At 36.0% G+C, this 23216-nt stretch overlaps 1 protein-coding gene across 12 annotated transcripts in view; it reads left to right on the forward strand.

The window, feature by feature from the left end:
* Positions 1-23216, forward strand: part of nbeaa (neurobeachin a) — a 299982-nt gene that overhangs the window by 159001 nt on the left and 117765 nt on the right. For all 12 annotated transcript variants that reach the window (XM_056467451.1, XM_056467441.1, XM_056467443.1 and 9 more), the window contains exons 9-13: positions 7190-7387; positions 10602-10735; positions 13256-13364; positions 14482-14634; positions 22536-22704. In XM_056467451.1, the coding sequence (XP_056323426.1) occupies positions 7190-7387; positions 10602-10735; positions 13256-13364; positions 14482-14634; positions 22536-22704 (763 nt within the window). The remainder of the gene's footprint in view (positions 1-7189; positions 7388-10601; positions 10736-13255; positions 13365-14481; positions 14635-22535; positions 22705-23216) is intronic.

The following is a 23216-nucleotide window of genomic DNA, read 5'->3' on the forward strand; positions in this document are numbered from 1 at the left end:
ATGATCTATAGAACTCATAAACACACACGTACACACACAGTCCTCCAGACGGCTCTCTCTGCCACAATGCCAAGTGCCCCATACCTCACATGCTAATTACCACAGAAACACACAGCCAGAGAGCAGCTTGTTGGCTATCACATGCTGACCAGACATCTGGACTTCCTCTGGTACAGAGATCAGATCCACACCCAGACCTTCACTGACCAGCAGACAGCTTAAAGAGATAGTTCACCCAAAATTTTTACTCGCCCTTCACTTGTTCTGAACCAGTTTGACTCTCTTTCTTCTGTTAAACACTAAGGAAGATGTTTTGAAGATTGCTGGAAACCTGTGATCACTGACGACCATAATATATATTTTTTGTAGTATGAAAGTCAATGGTTACAGGTTTTCAGCTTTCTTCAAAATAGCTTGTTTTGTGTTAAACAGAATAAAGAAACTCATAAAGGTTGATTTTTGGGTGAACTGTCCCTTTAAGCACAAGTATGCTTCAGTTCGTATGCTAGAGATTGTGTGCAGTGGAAGTGATGTACTGTAGATTGCATCATCAGCACAGAATATGAAGATTTTTGAAGGCTTTTTTTTTCAGAAAGAAAATCACATTATTGCATAAACAAGCACAAGAGCCACGCTGTAAAAATGCGTTTCTTACTTAGTGTTTGTCTTGTTTGTAATCCAAATATCTGAAAATTCTTCAATTAAGAAGCATTTTTTTCGACAAGTAAAAAAGTGTTCTTTTGTTTTGGAAATAATAAGTCAAAATTAAGTGAGTTTTATATGCCATTGTGGTAAGTTAAATAATCTTATTTCAAACTGAAAACAATGTTACTTTGCTTATGTCATTGACTATTTTTTTGTTTTAAGGAAAAACTCACTTAATTTTTTATTAATATTTCTAAAACCAAAACAACACCTATCTAGGAAATGCTTCTTAATTTAAGAATTTTTTAAATATTTGGACTAGAATCAAAACAAACTCTACACTACCTGACAAAAGTCTTGTCGTCTATCCCAATTGTAAGAGAGATCTGCAGAGTGGATGGCAACATCAACAGCCTGCATTCGTGCTGCCAATTACATTACAAACCACAGGAGAGGGCAAATTCTTAAGCAGGATAGCGCTCCTTCTCATACTTCAGCCTCCACATCAAAATTCCTGAAAGCGAAGAAAGTCAAGGTGCTCCAGGATTGGCCAGCCCAGTCACCAGATATGAAGATTATTGAGCATGTGTGGGGTAAGATGGAGGAGGCACTTGAAGATGAATCCAAAGAATCTTGATGAACTCTGGGTGTTCCGCAAGAACGCTTTCTTTGCCATTCCAGATTACTTCATTAAAACGTTATTTGAGTCATTGTAGAGATGTATGGATGCAGTCCTCCAAGCTTATGGGAGTCATACACAATAGTAATTTTTTTTCCACTGAACCATGACTTTATATTCTATACTGTACATTATTTCTATTAAGTGACAAGACTTTTGTCTTAGCAAAGTCAAACCTTACTGTCCTAATTAAATAATTAAATATTAAGGCATGATCATATTTTATTCAGGTAAATAAGCGTAATCTAGAGGTCTTTGCCTTTCATATAAGCCACTTCTGATACCAAATGATCAACTAGAAGTCAAGTTATTATTTGTTGTTCTTGAAATTTGTATTGGCGACAAAATTTTTTTCAGGTAGTGTAAGTAGGAAAACTATTTTTTGCAGTGCAGTGTGGGAGAGTAGCTTCTAGCTTACCTACATGTTTATTACCCTGACAGTACAGGTCTTCACGGGTAAAAAAAATTGTTCTTGAACCCATAGAGACCCAAAAATGTGATGCACGCAACCGACCCAGATTTGTATGTTATTTGAAAATGAGACCCAATCCTCAAAAACTTTCTTAAATGTACCTGGCGCAGACCTAAACATACATGCTTAAATATGCAGACCCCACCGCACCCGATCGGCACATATTGACAGCAAGCAGCTATTAATAAGTTGCCATAAAAAAATAAAGTATGACTTAACCAATAAAACTCAATAATTGAGTAGTTTAAGCTCATTTTTAAATAAGTAGTTTGAACAAACAGCAAACGTCATTTGTTTGAGTCTATATTGTGCAGCCATAACACAGAAGTAATACATCCCATGGCTTTCCTTTCAAAAGTTTTGTCCCCGATGCCCTTCCATATGTACAATTTGTATATGGTATACTAGTTTTATCAATTTGCTATATTCGTTTGTATGCATAACTTCCTGTTAAATGTTACGTTAGCAAAAAAGAACAGTACACACCAAGCACACAGAGCAGACTTAACACTACGTACCAGAATGAAATGTGCTTCACTTGACCTTTATTTTCAAGTGTGACCAATCAGCCATGACTTTTAACATCTTTTTCTTGACTTCATAATTTGATCAGACCTCCAAAAAGTTGACATTTTCACACAAAAAGCGAATGAATAATGCAAAATAATTGTTTTTTAAGCAGATGGTGTTTATTTCACCGTCAAGTCTACTCGGGTCATGTGACAGCAGTGCAGCTGTGCTGAAGTGTTTACAGTTTCGTAGAGCAAGGGCTGAACTCAACAGAGAAGGAAATGAGCAATATTGAACACTTCTTTTACCACTTGAAGTATAATCTCAGACTTTTACATTATAATAACTAAGCTCGAACAAAAAATATCATAGTTCAGCTTAAGTTTTTTTTCCTTTTCCATCATTTTAATCATTTACTTTAATATGAATACAAATTTCATCAAAAGTATGTGGAATATGTTTGGGACTACCACTTTTTAATAGTTTCAAATTAAATTTGTTCATTCATTCATTTGTTTGTTTGTTCCAGTAGCACCTTGACACAATATTTTAAAATGGTTACTTTTAGATATATTTTTGATTTTAGGTTTTGTTTTACGCGGACAGTTATTATAGACAAAACCTAAAATAAGTATTAATGTATATGTTTATTACATTTATTTATTTATTTATTTAAGTAATGATATTTTATAACTCTTTGAAACTGCCCCATTTAGGCTTTGATCCTAATTTGTTAGTAAAACAAACACACACAAGTAATACACGTACGCCAGACATGAAGGCGTGGACCAACACACATTCTCACTTTAATTTCATCGTTAGTAAATCCAAACATGAGTGTGAAATCTGGCGTACGCAAAGTTTTTGTGTGTTCGCAGCGTTGATACATGAGGCCTCAGGGCTGACCAACTGACCCGCGCCTGGGCCCGATTCAGAGCACTCACACTTGTCAAACGGACCGGTAAACACGTTTGGGCATGGTTCGGATAGCATAGTGTGAGTGCACCCTTATTTATCAGGGGTCGCCACCGTGGAATGAACCGCCAACTATTCCAGCATATGTTTTATGCAGTGGATGCCCTTCCAGACACAACCCAGTACTTTGAAGCACCCATACACTCTTACATTCACACATACACACCCGCACTGACACAGGGAGACCATGCAAACTCAACAAAAAAACTGCCAACTGGCCCAGCCGGGACTCGAACCAGTGACCTTCTTGTTGTGAAGCGACAGTGCTAACCACTGAGCTTCCGCGCTGCCTTAAATATAACATATTTTAACAAATATTTTTTAAAACAAACATGACAAGATAATTAAAAACAAATGTGTGGTCTAATTATTAACGACATCTACTAATTACTGCATAAAAGAACTAATACGCTAACTACTGTAATTAGCACACTGACAACACATAGGGCTTTTTATTGCTGTTGTTGTGTTTAATTTTACAGTGGTGTTGGTCTTAGCATGACACAAGGTAGGACCGTAATAGTGATAGTATTGTTTAATATTGTTTAATTCTTACATGCTCTTAGTTTCACCATCAGCAAGTTGTTTATGAGATGAGGAAAGTTCATGAAACTTTATGAAAAAATTATTTATTCCTATTTCTCCCTTTATTTCTGTATTTTTGTTAATTAGAGTGCTGACAGCATGCTGTGTTTTAGCTTCTCTTTGCACGCTAAAACCTCTCATGCTGTTCTTAATAATGCTCAAAAATAATGGAAGTGTGTGTGTGTGGGTCTGCTGTGTTGTGAAGTGGACACATTGGCAGCAGGTTTGAGGAAACTGCAGTGAATCACAGCACCAGTGCAGAGGCTTAATGCGCATCGTACTGTTTTTTTGAAGAATTGCTCAGTGTGTGTGTGATTGTGTTTGTGCTGCTCTTCAGAAGGGCTGCTCTGGACTCGTCAGGCATGCTTTTTTATTGTGTGTGTGTGTGTGTGTGTGTGTGTGTGTGTGTGTGTGTGTGTGTGTGTGTGTGTGCGTGTGCGTGTGCGTGTGTGTGTGTGTATACACATATATATATATACACACACAGTTGAAGTCAAAATGATTAGCCCTCCTGTGATTTCTTTTTTCTTTAATTTTCAAACATTTGCCAAATGATGTTTAACAGAGCAATGATTTTTTTACAGTATTGTTATAATATTTTTTCTTCTGGAGAAAGTCTTATTTATTTTATTTCAGTTAGAATAAAAGCAGTAAATTTTATAAAAATAAATAAAAAAAATTTTTTTTTTAAGTATTTTAAAGTCAATATTATTAGCCCCGATAAGTAATATTTTTTTGATAGTCTACAGAACAAACCATCATTATTCAGTGATTTGCCTAATTACCCTAACCTGCCTAATTAACCTAGTTAAGCCTTTAAATGTCACTTTAAGCTGAATCATAGTATCTTGAAAAATATCTAGTCAAATATTATTTACTGTCATCATGACAAAGATAAATAAATCAGTTATTAGAAATGAGTTATTAAAACTTTTATATTTAGAAATGTTGACAAAATGGTCTTTCCATTAACCAGAAATTGCGGAAAAATCTAAAATAAAGCATTTTATATTATATTATATATTATATATACTTTAAAACTTAATAAAGTGTTTGTAAAATGCATAAAAATTTAGATTTTTTTTTTGTTAATACAAATAATAACAAATAATATTAAATAAAAAAATAAAATACAAAAATAAAGCAATAAATATCTTACAAATAAATTAAAGGTAATAACACTATGTAGAAAAGGGGCTAAGCAGAAAATAAAATAAATATACATGCTATATATGTAAATATATAGCATGTATAAAGCATGTACAGTGCTCAGTATATATAAGTACACCCCTCACAAATCTATTTTTAAATTCATATTTTTAATAGGAAGCTATACAATATTATATTTGTGCATATACATTAGATTGTTCAGTACTAAAGCCAAATCTGGAGCTTATCTAACAAAATAACTTACGACAACGGTCCAAAAACAAGTACACCCAAATTTATATGTTATAGAAAAATATTATGTTGTAATTTTTTTTTTTTTGCAATATTTTGCTTCAATTTAATTGTACTTTCAATCTTTCAATTTCTAAATATGTTTGGTGACTAAAATGTTATTTTAACAAGTATATCTGTTAAATAAATCTGTTTTGTTTAAATGCACCTAAATACATTGCCTATATTCACTGAAAAATGGATAAAATAAAAAATTCTGTTTCAAAATGGGCACAAAATGGTTTACAAAAAAATAATAAAAACTGAGAGAAATGTAAACAATTATAAAAATTATAATACAACAATAGGATAAAAAAATGAAGTCCGATATAAAACTGATAAGAACTGATCATAAATAATAGTATTCGTGACTAAGTTATGCTAAAATAGCACTGCTTTAGATTTGTTTTCGTTTAGTTTTTTAATGATCATTTAAAAATAATATTGAGAACGGTCCAGATTCAGGTTTTATGTGCAATATAAAATATATATGAATATTCAAAAATTATGTAGGGTGGAGCCTGACATTGGAATTTGATTGGTCTTTAAATGTCACATGGCACTGGTTGATTGATTCGTTCATTCATTTTCCTTCAGCTTAGTCCCTTGTTTATCAGGAGTTTCCACAGTGGAATGAACCGCCAACTATTCCAGCATATGTTTTACAGAGTGGATGCCCTTCCAGGACTGGGAAACACCCATACACTCTTGCATTCACACACGTACTCATACACTACGGCCAATTTAGTTCATCAAAATTCACCTATAGCGCATGTCTTTGGATTGTGGGGGAAACCAGAGCACCCGAAGGAAACCCATGCCAACATGGGGAGAAAAAGTAAAGTTCACACTGAAATGCCAACTGGCCCTGCCAGGACTCGAATCAGTGACCTTCTTGCTGTGAGGCGACAGTGCTAATCACTGAGCCACCGTGCCGCCCCCTAGGTTGATTCATCAGCAAAGTATTTTAAATTATTTATTTGTTTATAATTTAGAGATGATGAAGGAACTCAGTTACTTTCTAAATGGCCCATATATAAAGTGTCCGGGTCAAAAAGCTAATCAAATGGCCAAAAATCTTGTCGTGCGGAGTCAGGAGATTCAGCATCCTCTTATATAAATCCCTCAGATGAGGAGTGGCTCAGAGTGCTTCACATGAGAGAGATTTTGCAGATACATGCACATTTACACACACACATACACACTCTCGCCTGCGCTCAGAGCCATTAGTTAAATGGCACATTTCTGCAGCCAGAGCTTCATTAAGATAATGTACACCTGTGTGCGTGTGTGTGTGTGTATGCTTCAGTAATTAATGGTTTTTATTATTGTTATTACTATTACTGTTATTATCAGTCCTCTGGGAGACAGCCCAATCCCTGGTGCTTTACATGAACCACTGGTTATTACTGAGTTACTGTTGCATTTCTAGTTCAAAGTCTCTTAAATCCCCTTTCTTCCCCATTCTGATGCTCGGCTTAAACTGCAGCAGACCGTCTTGACCATGTCTGAGTTGAGTTCCTGCCATGTGATTGGCTGATAAGAAATTTGTGTTAACGAGCAGTTGGACAGGTGTACCTAATAAAGTGGCCAATGAATATATATTGCATAATATATGTGTGTATGTATATATCTGTTGAGCACAAAAGAAGAAATGTTGAAGAACTCTAAAAACCTGTAACCCTTGATTTTAAGTTGAATCAAATTAACTTTACAAGTCATTTCAACTTACACAAATTAAATTTTAAGCATCATGTTAAATTTTGCATAACGTAGCAAATTAATGACAATAGGTTAAAGTAACATCAAAACATATGTTGTCATGAATATTTACAATGGTTTACTCATTTCTTAATCTTGTGTCTGTTTCTTTGTCTTCTCAGAGCACGTTTAAGTTCAAGTCAGAAAGTGACATCCACCTGGCTGAGCATCATAAGCAGGTTCTGTACGATGGCAAGTTGGCCAGCAGCATCTCCTTCACCTACAACGCTAAAGCCACAGACGCGCAGCTCTGTCTGGAGTCCTCGCCCAGAGAAAACGCCTCCATATTTGTGCACTCGCCACACGCCCTCATGCTGCAGGTCAGATTGTCTCTCCTCTGTGCTCATCCTGTGCCCATCCTTTGCTTTTGTTAACAATAAAAAGGACAATACTAGGCCTTAGATACAACTACAGTTGGTAGTAATTTATTAACTAATAATACGTACATTTTAAAGTAATATAATAATTAACTGTAATATATTACATATGAAGGTATTTTTTATTATCTACTTTTAGTTTTAGTTAGTTTATAAATCATAGTACTTTCATATGTTTTATATATATATATATATATATATATATATATATATATATATATATATATATATATATATATATATATATATATATATATATATATATATATATATAAAAGATAATAAGACGATGTACAAGAGGCGTCATTGTGGAAAGAAATATTTCTCAGCTTTTATTTACATGTGAACAAAAACTTTAAGCCAGAATTTGCCTGGGGTATGTGAATAATTTCGTACTTGACTGTATATATTTAGATTAAATGATAGATCATAGTTAAATATGATCAAATTGACTTATTGTGTTCCCCTTTGACTTAATATCTTAAAGTCTGTGTGAAACGGAAGTGGCTGGATGTTTGTATTTCAGTAATATGATTTATTTTCAACAGGAATACAATATTGAATAGGGGCGGGGTTTTATTTTTATGCTTTTCCTTTTATATTTCACTCACCAGAAACCTAATGGTTGGAGCTGACATCATCAGAGAAGGATGATCATTCCAGAGCGGAAGCAAATAGTCTGATTTTGATTGAATATTACCAAAACAAACAGCAGATTAACTTTCATGAATTAATTGTTCACTTTAAGACTAACAAGGTTCGCTAGCAAAATAAACATTGCAAATTAAGATTTTCATGCCGACTTCAACATTTTATTCCGTCTTAAATGCTGTTATACAGTATAAATCTACAGAAATCTTGATCATGTGACAGAAAATATGAATGCATTTAATTTAAGCAGTAAGTACGGTGGCCGGGAAGTGCAAAGCAACATTACAAAGTGTGAAACACTTTTCCAAAGCTCGAGACAAATTTACATTTCGAAAAAAAATTTGACCTATCATAAGACACAATTACATTGGAAAAACTATTTTACCAAGGATGAAACAAATTTACATTTTAGAAAAAAATTAACAAGACAAAACACTTTTACAAGTCTCAAAACAAATTTACAATACAGATTCTTTACGGAAGGGAATGTATTACACACCGGAAATGATGTGAAATGTACCACACATGTTCCATTATTCATGGGGTCCCCTGGTTTTGTCAAATTAATAACATTAAAATCTTAACGATTATAGACAGATTGTACAATATACGATAAAAAATGTATAAAAGAGCTATATGATTAATATAGGCTTCCTGGCATTGGTCGGGGGCCCCTAATTCCTCGGGGCCTAAGCGGCTGCTTACCTCACTTATTTGTTAAGTCCGTCCCTGTGCAGCCCTATAGTCAGGTCTAAAGGATGTTTTTATGTGCAACATTCATCTGATTTTGATCACACGACTGATTATAATGACAGTATATTGTACAGTGTATATATATATATATATAATTAGGGTTATGGCACTGGTACCTTTGTAACCGGTATGAACAAGAACAAATCAGCATATGAATTTCGGTGCCTAATTTCGGTACCACTGGTGCTGCGACAAGGACATAAGAAGTATCAAGGGGTACATCAAAGGCACAAATAGGTACGCGTTGTGTTACACTAACTCTAAACATTTAATCCTAAACAACTTTGAGGGATAAGGACGATGTCAGGCATTTGTTCTTGTTGCTTTACGGAACTAACGCACACAAGTAGGCAACGCGCTCACCACAGCGCGTCTGGAGAGCGACTCCCTTCAGATTCATCAACACGCATGATCGCGTTCATCAAATTTGCTTAAACTAAGCTTTCTAAAGTATGGCTATATTTTACAAGCAAGGATTCTGACACAGCAGCAGATGCTTTACAAAAGTTGCGTGTAAGGGGGAAACACGTCTCGAAATGCGGAGTTTATTTCTTTCCATTAGCTGTACGGAATCAAATTCCATTAAAACAGCACTCTTCCAGCAGTCCTTTCTTCATATTCTTATCCAATACCTCAGTTTGTCAACAATATGTTGCTTAATGAAAGTGAAACTGCCGAACTGCAGTTAAAGTAAAAAAAATAAAAATGAAACACCTGAAATTAATGAAACTGCGGAGGAAACGCGGATAGCCTGGTGACGCAATTACGGTAATCAATCTATGTGCTATAACATTTAAAATGGGCTCATGAAAGGAACATTTGTTAATGTTAACACCTTAATCATATTATTGTCTTATTCAGATTAAGGCAAATAATTCGATTACTGATGTCCATGTAAACTTAGTCATAATCGCTAACCCTAGAAAAAAGGTGTTCCCTGATTTTGATGACAGCCTTTCCACAGGTTAGTAGTAAGCTAATGTAATGTTAATTGCATCATGCAAATCTTAAAGTCATGCTAGCAAGCACAAATTATCAAAATAAATATATTAATGCAATTCAATTCAAATATATAAAATATGAATTGAGTGCTGTCGCCTCACAGCAAGAAGGTCGCTGGTTCGAGCCTCGGCTGGGTCAGTTGGCGTTTCTGTGTGGAGTTTGCATGTACTCCCTGCGTTCGTGTGGGTTTCCTCTGGGTGCTCTGGTTTCCCCCACAGTCCAAAGACATGTGGTATAGGTAAATTGAGTAGGCTAAATTGTCCATAGTGTATGTGTGTGAATGAGTATGTATGGATGTTTCCCAGAGATTGGTTGCGGCTGGAAGGGCATCCGCTGTGTAAAACGTGTGCTGGCTAAGTTGGCGGTTCATTCCGCTGTGGCGACCCCGGATTAATAAAGGGACTACGCCGAAAAGAAAATGAATGAATGAATGAAAATATGAATTGATGTTTACTTTAAACTTAATTAAATTGTTCAATTCCATTCAAATATGCTTTTTTTTTTGTCCAATAAAAGATTTTTCCAGCATAGAGTCATCCAGCATAATTTTGTGTCTCAAAACTACCAGTTCAGGCACCATTTTGGCGCTGGTACCATTTTAAAAGTTTGATTTAGCACCGGTATCGAAATAACCCCAAACGATACCCAACACTATATATATAATGCATTGTAACTATCTATAAAGGTTTAGCAAAAAACAATTTGTACTTGTTTTCTAATAATATATATGTGTGTGTGTGTGTGTGTGTAGGATGTCAAGGCCATCGTCACTCACTCCATCCACAGCGCCATCCACTCTATTGGAGGAATCCAGGTCCTCTTCCCGCTCTTCTCACAGCTGGACTACAGGCAACCCAACGACAGCCCTGTGGAGACGACCGTCTGGTGAGCATCAACCATGCAAACGCACATCAGCTCAGCTAAATTTAGAACTGCAACACTCAGGGTTCATCCCAGCTTCAATTTTAGAACTAATCATTTCCAATAATGTCTTAAAAACAATGTTCTGGCTTTCCTACTGCGCTGGAATTTTCCATTTTGGGTTTATATACAGGTACAGAGAATATACAACAGTTTAATGTACTTGCTATTCATAGGTTGCATGTGACGTCACACAATGTGCGGCTGCCATTTTTCTGACTGAACTGTACTATGCTGTCAATCTGCTGTGGTGCTCAAATAGCTGAAGTATGTTATGTTGCTTCAATAGCCCCATTAAGGTTATTACTAGACTTTATGGTTCAGCAGCAACCTGTTTATTAAACCTGTTATTGGGAAACCTGTTTGAAACCAGTCATTCGCATGCCCTCTTCTAGTTTTGCTGCCATAATGTAGACTAAAACGCAAGTCAGTCACCGTCAGCGGCGTCTGACATGAAATATAAATGGAATCTGTCATTCTCGAATGGAAATAGAGCGTGACTGAGAGTACACAGGATTTCGAGAGAGTCATGACACTCGTGTTGGAGGAATGATGGGAGGCTGGTTTGGCAGTAGCCTCATTTCTCAGGTCACCGTGATGCGGCTTGGAGCTCGCAGGCACGACGAGTAGATTAGAGATGAGCAGTGAGCTGGCAGGCATAATCAGCGGAGCAGAGATCTGTGGGGTATCGATCAGCTGTAATGCTGCCCACTGGGGTTTAGCGTCTGAGGGGAGAGGAGTGAGGTCACGGCCCATCCGTCCACTTGTGGCACTTCAGACACCGAGAAAAACACTCTGAGCTTTTCATCTGCAACATCATTTAAGAAGGCCAAGACGTAATTCGGGCTTGCTGACAGTAATGAAATGGCTTCTAAATAGGGATACCATCATTATAAGTGTGTGCGTGCGTGCGTGCGTGCGGGCAGGCGGGCGTGCGGGCGGGCAGGCGGGCGTGCTTGCGTGCGTGCAGGCGGGCGGACGTGCATGCGGGCGTGCATATTTTTATATTATCCTATTCTTTTTCTTGTCCCTTAACATTTGGTATCTGAAGATCCTATCGACCCTTTTCACTAAATTGTTATGACGTGTTTAACGGTCATCAGCATCTTAAATTAAATATTTTTAAAAACCTATAAATATTTATTTATAAATTATATAATCTTTGCATCAAATTACAAAAAGCAAATTACCTCTTGTGCAAGGCCTTTGAAATGCAGAGTGTATGAACAGGACAGTAAAATTGACGTAGTTCTCTCGCGTATAGTCAAGTCTAGTACACACAATATATGTATCTGAGGGATGTGTGATGAATTACATTTATTTTATTCATTGATTGTTTATCTAAACTTGACCAATCAGATGGGGCTTTGCATGCAAATTGACTGTTTTCAAACAGGTTTCCCAATACCCCAGTACTTTAAGCACAGCTTATGCAAGGCTGTGAGTTTCAGAGTTGCTAAACACAATATTTCTTTGTTAAACCAATTCTGCTATGGTGATGTAATCTGTATGTAAACAAAAAAGAGCAAATATAAGATGATGAACCAACCAAAATGGCTTCCTATAGTTTATACAAGGGCTGCACAATATATCGCTAAATTATCATTATTCCCACAAATAAATGTAAAAATTTTAAAAATAGTTATGCTCTCCCATTCACTGTGCTCTTAAGTTTACCCAACTCACAACTTCTGCTACTGAGAAACCTGGAAATGTGTAACAAGTAAAATGTAAACAAGTAAAAAAAAATCTATATCGTACTAATAATGCCTGTGCACAACAGGATGATTTCAGCTGGAATTTATTGCTGATGTATAATGCCTTATGACTAAACAAAGGGTGCTAATGTGAGCATGCACACCAATGCACTAAAGGCAGGTATAAAAGTGTCATTTCAAACAAACTCAAAAAACTAAATCTGGTCAACCAATGAAATTGCCACTTTTGGTTATGTACCTTGAGCTACTGAAGTTACAGTAAAATTTTACTTGGTGGTGCTCAAGCACAAAACTATCTAGCCAAGCACACAAGAATTGCAGATCAACTAGAACTCGATTGGTGTTTCATTTAACTTCATTTTCATTCATGGCTTCCAACTTTTTCCCGCCAAAATTTTGACCAGCTGTTTGTATATTGTAGGGGAGGAGGCGCATTAAAAGTGTGTAAGAAGCATTTTACAATTGTTGTGTAAAAAAATACATTTGACATGAAACGTTTTTAATAAAAGAATAATGTCACTATTAAAGTTTATTTGAAATATAACATTTGATATCTGAAGCTCATGTTGGCTGCTGCGTTGATGTGATGACTTTACCAGTTATCGATTGGCTTTTGTTCTGACATGTATTGCATATTGTGCTTTCTCTCATTCAATTAGTCTAAGTGGGCTGTTTTTGTATTTCTGTAGTAATTGATTGTATCCCAATCCCATTATTTCACAAATGAAGGTCTTTTTTTTCTTTTTTCTTTGCTTTTTGCTTGTAGTGCAACTCTCCTTGCTTTCCTAGTGGAGTTGTTGAAGAGTTCAGTAGCCATGCAGGAGCAGATGTTAGGCGGGAAGGGCTTCTTGGTCATTGGTTATTTGCTGGAAAAGGTAAGTCATCCACTCATTTTTACTTTTAGTCGATTTGTTATAAATGAGCCAGAACAGAAATGTGCTACTACTAGATAAAGTTGTTGACAATTACTGTTTCATTCAATTATTTTAATGCACATTGTAGGTATACGAAAAAATGCTGAATATAAAATGAAATATAAACTAGTGGCGCATCTAGGCTGGAACTAAACCAAAGGTCCAGGATGCAGTTGGCCTGAAAAATAATACCAAAATATGAGTAACACCCCATTTTGAAAATGAATATTTTTATCCATTTCTCAATACAGGTAATATATGTTGGTGCATTTGAACAATACTGATTTATTCAACAGATATATTTATGAAAATAATATTTAAGTCACCGAACATCTTTAGAAATAGAAAGATTACACATTTAATTTCATGCAAAATACCGGAAAAAACATTACAAAATACACAATTTAACCAAATTTTATATATTTTTTGTCTCTCTTTCTAAATATATACACACACACACACACACACACACACACACACATATATATATATATATATATATATATATATATATATATATATATATATATACACACACACACACACACACAGTTAAATAATAGCAGAATTATTAAACCTCCTTTGAAATTTTTCACAAAATAAATTTTCCTTTTAAGGACATTTTCACAGTATGTCTGATAATATTTTTTCTTCTGGAGAAAGTCTTATTTGTTTTATTTCGGCTAGAATAAAAGCAGTTTTTTTTAACCATTTTAAGGTCAATATTATTAGCCCCTTTAAGCTATATATTTTTTCAATTGTCTACAGAACAAACCTTCGTTATACAATAACTTGCCTAATTACCCTAACCTGCCTAGTTATCCTAATTAACCTAGTTAAGCCTTTAAATGTCTCTATAAGCTGTATAGAAGTGTCTTGAAAAATATATAGTCAAATAATATTTACTGTCATCATGGCAAAGATAAAATAAATCAGTTATTAGAAATGAGTTATTAAAACTATTGTGTTTAGAAATGTGTTGAAGAAATCTTCTTTCTGTTAAACAGAAATTGGGGGGAAAAACAGAGGGGTTAATATTTCAGGGGGTTTAATGCCTGACTCTCTCTTTCTCCATCAGTCTTCTCGGGTTCACATCACCAGGGCAGTTTTGGAGCAGTTTCTGTCTTTTGCCAAATATCTTGATGGCTTGACTCATGGAGCTCCTTTACTGAAGCAGCTCTGCGATCACGTGCTGTTTAACGCTGCCATCTGGATCCACACACCAGCTAAGGTGAGCTCGCCTGCTAAAGGGCAAAATTAAGAGACACATCTGTCCAGTGTTTTTAAAGGTCCTGTGAAGTGCTTTAAAGTGAGCATTTTTGTTCGATGACTGACTTAATTTGAATAAAAAAATAGGGCGGGACACAGACTAACTCCCACTTTTAAAAAAATCCGCCAAAAGTGTTTAGTTTTTATCACAGCTCTACTGTGAGAGTGGTTGAGATCATATAGCAGTAGTGTTTTGAAGGGGGCGGGGCATGTTGGATAGTAGAGAGCATTTGATTGGTCAGAAGATTTGATGAGAAATGGAAGTGAGGCGATGTAAAAATAATTGTTGATACATTTAGTGTGACAAACTACAAGCTTTAGTTGTTTATATCTTCTAAATGTGAATTTTGTCACTTTTTTGTAGCTCACTAGATTATAGGTATTCTTAAAACACTCACGGATCTAAAAAAAAAACTTTATTTCGATTTCACAGGGATGTTTCATATTCAATTAAAAAAAGTTCCCTAAAAATGAAAACTGCATCATTTACCGCTACAATGAGCACATTTACAGTTATATTAAGTATTATTCTTGCTATTCCTATTTATAATTAATATATAATTCTATATATATAATTTAATTTGAGTCATACAGGCATTGTTCAAAACAGGAGCATAATGAAAACCAATAAACGTGGTCAAGATACAGGCGAGAGGTCAGGCTAGGCGGCAAATAATCAAAAATGATAAAACAAGGCAAGGATCAAACATGGAAAGACTTAGAAAAGGAAACTCTTTGTGGTGTTACAGACTAACAAGACTAACAAGAATGTGAGGAATATATGTATAGTCCATGTAATCAGTCTATGATTTGTTTCCAGCTGTGTGTGTGCAGTCAGGAGGAGAGCTGGAACTGGTGTGTGTGAGGTGCACGATGGGATTTGAAGTCTACTTCTGTGACAGATTTGTAGTTCTCCAGCTATCTGCAACTGCTAGATCGCTGGTGATTGTGAAACAATCTTTAATTTAGATCAATTTAATGTTAATTAATTGTAATTTACAATCTTATCGCTGACAACTGTTGAATGTAGTATTTTACAGAATTTTTTAACAAGTGTTTTCACATGAAAAAATACTATAGCAAAGTGTGTTATACTGTGTGTGTGTGTGTGTATACATATATATATATATATATATATGTATATTTATATATATATATATATATATATATATATACATATACATATACATATATATATATATATATATATATATATATATATATATATATATATATATATATATATATATATATATATATATATAATAGTATTCATAGCTCTTTGTTAATGCTGCAGCATACTTTAATATCAACTATAGGGAACTGATAAACTAACAAATGCTAAAGATTACTTCATTTTTACTACTGTAAGCGGGAGTGTATTGTAATATAATATACCCTATATTTGTAGAAATCGACCGAATTGGGCAATTTGTTTGTATTGTAGTTGTTGTGTTACCATAGCAACTACAAAATTTCCGCAACAGATTAATTCTAGTACTTTGCTAAAGTATGGTACAAAAACACTACAGTATTCACTCTAAATTACTATAGTATTTATTTCCATGTGGGTTGATATGCAGATCAATATATTTATATATATTTTAGCAAGAGAAACAAGTAAAAGTTCTAGGCAGTACACTACCTGACAGAAGTCTCTTCGCTTATCCAAGTTTTAGGGATAAGCAAATAATAACTTGACTTTTAGTTGATCATTTGGTATCAGAAGTGGCTTATATGAAAGGCAAAGGCCTCTAGATTATGCTTATTTGAACAAAATAAAATATTATTATGCCTTGATTTTTAATTATTTAATTAGGACAGTGAGGTCAGAATTTGATAAAACAAAAGTCTTGTCATTTAACAGAAATAATGTACAGTATAGAATATAAAGTCATGGTGCAGTGGAAAAAGAATTACTATTGTGTATGACTCCCATGAGCTTGGAGGACTGCATCCATACATCTCTACAATGACTCAAATCACTTATTAATAAAGTCAGCTGGAATGGCAAAGAAAGTGTTCTTGCAGGACACCCAGAGTTCATCAAGAGTCTTCGGATTCATCTTCAATGCCTCCTCCATCTTATCCCAGACATGCTCAATAATGTTCATGTCTGGTGACTGGACTGGCCAATCCTGGAGCACCTAGACTTACTTTGCTTTTAGGCACTTTGATGTGGAGGCTGAAGTATGAGAAGGAGCACTATCCTGCTGAAGAATTTGCCCTCTGCTGTGGTTTGTAATGTAATGGGAAGCACAAATGTCTTGATACCTCAGGCTGTTGATGTTGCCATCTACTCTGCAGATCTCTTGCACACCCCCATACTGAATGTAACCCCAAACCATGATTTTTCCTTTACCAAACTTGACTGATTTCTGGGAGAATCTTGAGTCCATGTGAGTTCCAATAGGTCTTTTGCAGTATTTGTGATAATTGGATACAGTTCAACAGATGATTCATCAGAAAAATCAACCTTCTGCTACTTTTACAAATGATCAACTAGAAGTCAAGCTATTATTTATTGCTCTTACAACTGGGCTCGATGACAAGACTTTTGTCAGGTAGTGTATTTAGTACTGAGACCATCTGTGCTTCACTGAACCACTCTTTTTTGTGTGGTTAATGACATTCTAAGCCATGTTTTTATTATGCATGCAGAACCTGTGTATTTGATGACTGCGAAAAGCATATGCTTCTAGATATTTTACACAAGGTGTGACGTGTGTGAGTACGTTTTGCATCCAAAGGCACTTGATTCACTAATTTAGGAAAAAAAAGTGCAGCTTAACTTGAAAAAAAAAGAAAGAAATCCCTTCTCAGTTATTGGATAATGACCAGGAAACATGACCGCAGGAGGAAACCATCGTTCGCTTTTGTTCTTTCACTCAACCATGCGGAAGACTGAATATCCTGCAGCGACCGCGGCCCTTTATGACAGAGCCAATGAAGAAACATCCAGAGGGAGTGAGAAATAGAGAGATGAAGTGATGACTTGAGTTCACGAGGCAGATATATGAAAGATTACTCTTATAGAGAGAGAAAAAGGAGTTATAGTTCTGGTTCCTCTGATTGATCCACTTTTTAAGAGGACATTCTTTTAGATCTCTCTGAATTGGTTTTAAAAATGCTTCATTTGCTTTTTAATGATCAGCTCAGGCCTATTGAAAACTTGCATGTACCAACGTTTTACTGCCAACTAAAAATACACATTTGCATACAATCCACTTCAGTTTTGAGCTTAAATAGGAACACTAGATGCAATTAAACTACAGCCAATCAATTACAGTTTTTTGACAGACGCTAGGACACATTTCTCAATACTTGGGTCACTTTTGCAAAACTCTTCGTACAATTCTCCTAACCGACTTTCAGCTTGGCAAAGCAGTTCATTTCACATTCAAAATGCACTACAATTACCTAAACACTTTATTCAGCTCTCAAATAAACCCATTCTTCCAGAAAACTAGCAAAGTTTCACAGCCGACAAACACACTTTGTCACCCACAAAATGAGCTAAAAAACAATAACAACATGTAGCATTACACAGTGATTTCTTGTGTAAAACAAGGACACATCTCTGTTTATAACTGCAATGTATGTTACTGGAATGAATCAGACATGATGTAGAATTCGTCAATATTTTATGTTGTTTATTTATTTTTATAATTCGCCTAGTAATTCCAAAATACAAGAATTTGTATACACACCATCCACTGATACAGATACTATAGCAGGGATGTCAAACTCAATTCCTGGAGGGCCGCAGCCCTGCACAGTTTAGTTCCAGCCCTGCTTCAGCAAACTTACCTGTATAGGTTTCAAACAAGACTGAAAGACTTAATTAGTTTCATCAGCTGTGTTTAATTAGGGTTGGAACTAAACTGTGCAGGGCTGCGGCCCTCCAGGAATTGAGTTTGACATCCCTATACTATATTAACACTAATCTGGCTGGTTAAACTGCATTTTTAGATGTGAAATATGCTTCAATAAAATATTGCTGGTGGCGCAGTAGGTTGTGCTATCGCCTCACAGCAAGAAGGTCGCTGGTTCAAGCCTCGGTTGGGTCAGTTGGCGTTTCTGTGTGGAGTTTGCATGTTCTCACTGCATTTGCGTGGGTTTCCTTCAGGTGCTCCGGTTTCCCCCACAGTCTAAAGACAAGCGCTACAGGTGAATTGGGTAGGCTAAATTGTCCATAGTGTGTGTGTGAATGGGTGTGTATGGTTGTTTCCCAGTGATGGGGTGCAGCTGGAAGGGCATCCGCTGCTTAAAACATATGCTGGATAAGTTGGCAGTTCATTCCGCTGTGGTGACCCCAGATTAATAAAGGGACTAAGTCGAAAAGAAAATGAATGAATTTCGAAAAGAAAATGAATGAATGAATGAATCTGTTACATTAACTATGTGTAATTTGGATCATCATCAAATTTCAGTGAGCCCTTAAAGAGTGACCCCCAGGTTGGGAACCATTGGTCTAAATGATCCAAACAGGCTTATTGAAACAAAACATTAATGGGTTATTACCAACATTTGTACAACATTTTGTACATCTACATACATTTATATACACACATACGTCTTAAATGAAATGATTCCTTTTGATGCAAAGTGTGATTACTATAGATTATTAATGAATAAAATCTATAAACAATACTATATAGCAATAAAAATAATACTGTTCTTCTCACCTCTCACCTTCTCAACAATTACCTCTTAAAGTTTTACCATAGTGCATGATTTGCGTAAACAAATGCATTTTGGCCTGCATGTATGCATTTTTGGTGTAAGAAAACGTGCTCAGTAGCTCACCTGGTACAACTTTCAGCTTGGATTTTAAAGCTATGTAAAAAGGCATAACATCATGGTTGCAGTTTGGTTTTTACTCTAAGATTCCCTTAGATCTAAGACTAAAGCCTGGCAATGTTTTTTTCACTCAGCCACTTTTTCTCCAGAAGCTACAAGTGAATTCAGCTTGTCACGATGAGGTCCTCGTGTCTTGCTTTATCTCTGACCTGCTCGCGTAATGAAGTTAGCGGGGAAATGTCCCGTTGATATTGACCTGAATCAGCAGGCTGGGTCAACATGAGATTAATACACTGATAAAACGAGCTTTCCATTGCAGCCTCATTAAATCTGAGCCCAATTAGCATGTCCATGTTGATCAGTGTAAGAGAGTGCGTAAATGGGGGATACTGTACGTGTGTGTGAGTCCCACAGGAATGGCTTTAAAAGAAAGGATTTTTTTTCTTAGCAGAACTCATTTGTAAAAGGGGAAAGTCTTTTTTTTTCAACATGTTAGTTTGTTCATATCAAGGAACTGGTAATACATAGAAATATTCAAGCGTGTGGGGTCTGATTTGTATTTACTGATTAGCTTAAATTAATAAGTGCCATAGTGTTATAGTTTTGCTTTGTTTAGGGTTATTCATTCATTCATTTTATTTACTCACCACAGCTGAATGAACCACCAACCTATCCAGCATATGTTTTACACAGTGGATGCCCTTCCAGCTGCAACCCTGTACTGGGTAACATCCACACACTCACTCACGCACATACACTAAGGCCAGTTTAGTTTACTCAGTTCACCTAGCGCATGTCTTTGGACTGTGGGGGAAACCGGAGCACCTGGAGGAAACCCACACAAACATGGGTAGAACATGAAAACTCCACACAGAAATGCCAACTGATCCAGCCCGGACTCAAAGCAGCAACCTTCTTGCTGTGAGGTGACAGTGGTAACCACTGTGCCACCGTGTCGCACCTAGTTAGGTTTAGTTCCCCCAAAAATGAACATTTCTTCATTATTTACTCACAATCAGGTGGTTCTAAACTTTTTTTGAATTTATTTTTTTCTGCTGAAGACAAAACATATTCTGAAGAAGGTTGGAAAACGTGTCCATTGATGTCCATAGTAGGAACAAAAATACTACGTAAGTCAATGGCTCCACCCCTTCCTTTGTGTTTAACAGAAGGGAGAAAAACTCGAACAGGAGTAAACATGAGTAAATATTGACAGAATTTTAATTTCCGCATGAACTATCCCTTTAAATCATGCTATTATAAAGTGTTACTGTATTAACTGTTTTTTACAATCGCTAAGTGGGTTGAAAGCACATTATCTCTTTTATTTCAGTTCCTTTTGGGATATTTGAACAGTGCAGTCATAATCAGATCCACAACAAGGTGTCCTCAGTGCAGACTGAAAATGAACTCTGAAGCGGTTCAGTTGAGATGAGAAAGCAATCCGACCCAACAGACCACCGGGTCATTACATAGTCATATTATAATTAATAACTGGAAATGTGTTACATAAAAAGCAGTCGTGTCAGATTCTGTGAGCGAGCACATTAATATCACCAAATAGCAACTACTCTTTTCTGTTCTGACAAAGGGGACATTTGCATGACGTTTTCAGCCAAAAGAAGGTATATTTTTGAAATGTTTTACCTGTTCGTTTACATGACAACAGCGTTTTTGAGACTGAAAACTAGGGCTGCACGATATTGGGGGAAAAAAAACATACATTGCAATATTTAAATTTTTTGCAATTTATATTGTGAATTTTCACTTAATTATTCATTTTAGATTCATTGGGGGGAGGGGGGGTGGCACGGTGGGTCAGTGGTTAGCACTGTCGCCTCACAGCAAGAAGGTCGCTGGTTCGAGTTCCAGCTGGCCCAGTTGGCATTTCTGTGTGGAGTTTGCATGTTCTCCCCGTGTTGGTGTGGGTTTCCTCCGGGTGCTCCTGTTTCCCCCACAGTCCAAAGACATGCGCTATAAGTGAATTGGGTAAACAAAATTGACCTTAGTGTATGAGAGTATGTGTGAATTTGAATGTATGGGTGTTTCCCAGTACTGTGTTGCAGCTGAAAGGGCATCCGCTGGGTAAAACATATGCTGGAACAGTTGACGGTTAATTTCGCTGTTGCGAACCCTGAAAAATAAAGGAGTAAGCCGAAGAAAAATTAATGAATGGAAACTGGTAGTCATTGACATCCTGGTGGGGAAATACTGTGGATACCAGTGGCTACCAGTTTTCACCATTTTTCAGAATATCTTCTTTTGCCTTCAACGCAACAAACAAACAAACATGTTTTAAACAAGCAAAGAGTTTATTTACAAAAACTTCCATATTTATTCATTTTCAGATATCATTTATTGTCCATTGAAAAGAACAGTTACAAAAAAAGCAGTTTATGGAAATGACTAAAACTAAACAATTTTCAGAAATCATGTTTTTACATTGATTATTGAAGAGTACAATTTTAATAAACTCTTAAAATGGTGGTTATCTGTTGTTACCAAATGATCTCTTCAAGTAGAGGGTGAGTAAATGACAGGATTAACATTTTTGGTTGAACTATCCCGTTAAGTCACAGATTTATCCCTTTGTTTGTCTGAAGATCGCTTTGAAATGTAAGTTAAGATTGTCCTTTTTTCCACCATTGTGATGTACGTCCTCTTGAAACGGTCCTGAAATGAGAAAAAAATATAGGGCTGTTTATGATTTTGTTCTTTGGGAAATGATTGGATTGTTGAAAGACGGGGGTTGCTTACAAAATGAAGGAACACTGCTAATTGGACGAATTTAAAGCAGAAATGAGATCCCCTCTGATATATGCCTGCCCTAATGGAATTCCATGTTCCATTCCAAGTTTCTGAAGGCAAATTATTGTTTTCCAAAATAGTGAAGTGCAGAGATACATTGTTTATAAGCATAACTACTATATATACATATAAATATAAGAAGAGTAAATCTTAATTTCATGGCGAGTTTAAACTAAGTATTTTCATCCAAGATCAGAACTAACCCATTGTTTTCCTGTGATGTAATCTTCTGTTATGTTTTCCACACCTCAGGTTCAGTTGTCCCTCTACACGTATCTGTCGGCAGAATTCATTGGCACCGCGACAATCTACAGCACCATCCGGAGAGTGGGCACCGTCCTGCAGCTCATGCACACACTCAAGTACTACTACTGGGCCAGCAACCCCCTGGAGAGCAGCGGGATCACCCCCAAAGGCCTGGGTCAGTGACAGACACACGTCTTCATACTGCATTTACCAGCAAACGTCACTCTTTACTTCTTCATTCTAGAAAAACTTTGCACATTATTGACAGGAACGAGTAACAGAATATCCCTGAATGATCAGCTCAGGCCTATTGGAAAAACATTGGCTTTAGTAACATGTTGCAAAAAGGGTTCCCACGAGTCATGGAATTTCTGGAATATCATTAAATTAAAAAAAAAAAGTTTATTCCAGGCATTTTCTTTGTTTGTTTCTTTGAATATCAGGGATTTTTATTTGTCGTTTTAAATTTGACTTTCCAGTTATCTTAACGTAATTTTCCATACCATGTTTTTATCACTTGTTTTGCCTTTTGTTACGGTTAGTCTATTTTTCAGTGCCATGTTATTCCTGGCTGTACTGTTAAAATACCACTTTGTTTTGTGTCTGCTCTGTGCTTAGTACAACAGCTGACCATTTTTCTGTTCATTATTCACCTTATTATGCAATGTGAAAGTAAGGTCGTTTCTG

This window comes from Danio aesculapii, chromosome 10, assembly GCF_903798145.1.
Source record: "Danio aesculapii chromosome 10, fDanAes4.1, whole genome shotgun sequence".
Taxonomy (NCBI): domain Eukaryota; kingdom Metazoa; phylum Chordata; class Actinopteri; order Cypriniformes; family Danionidae; genus Danio; species Danio aesculapii.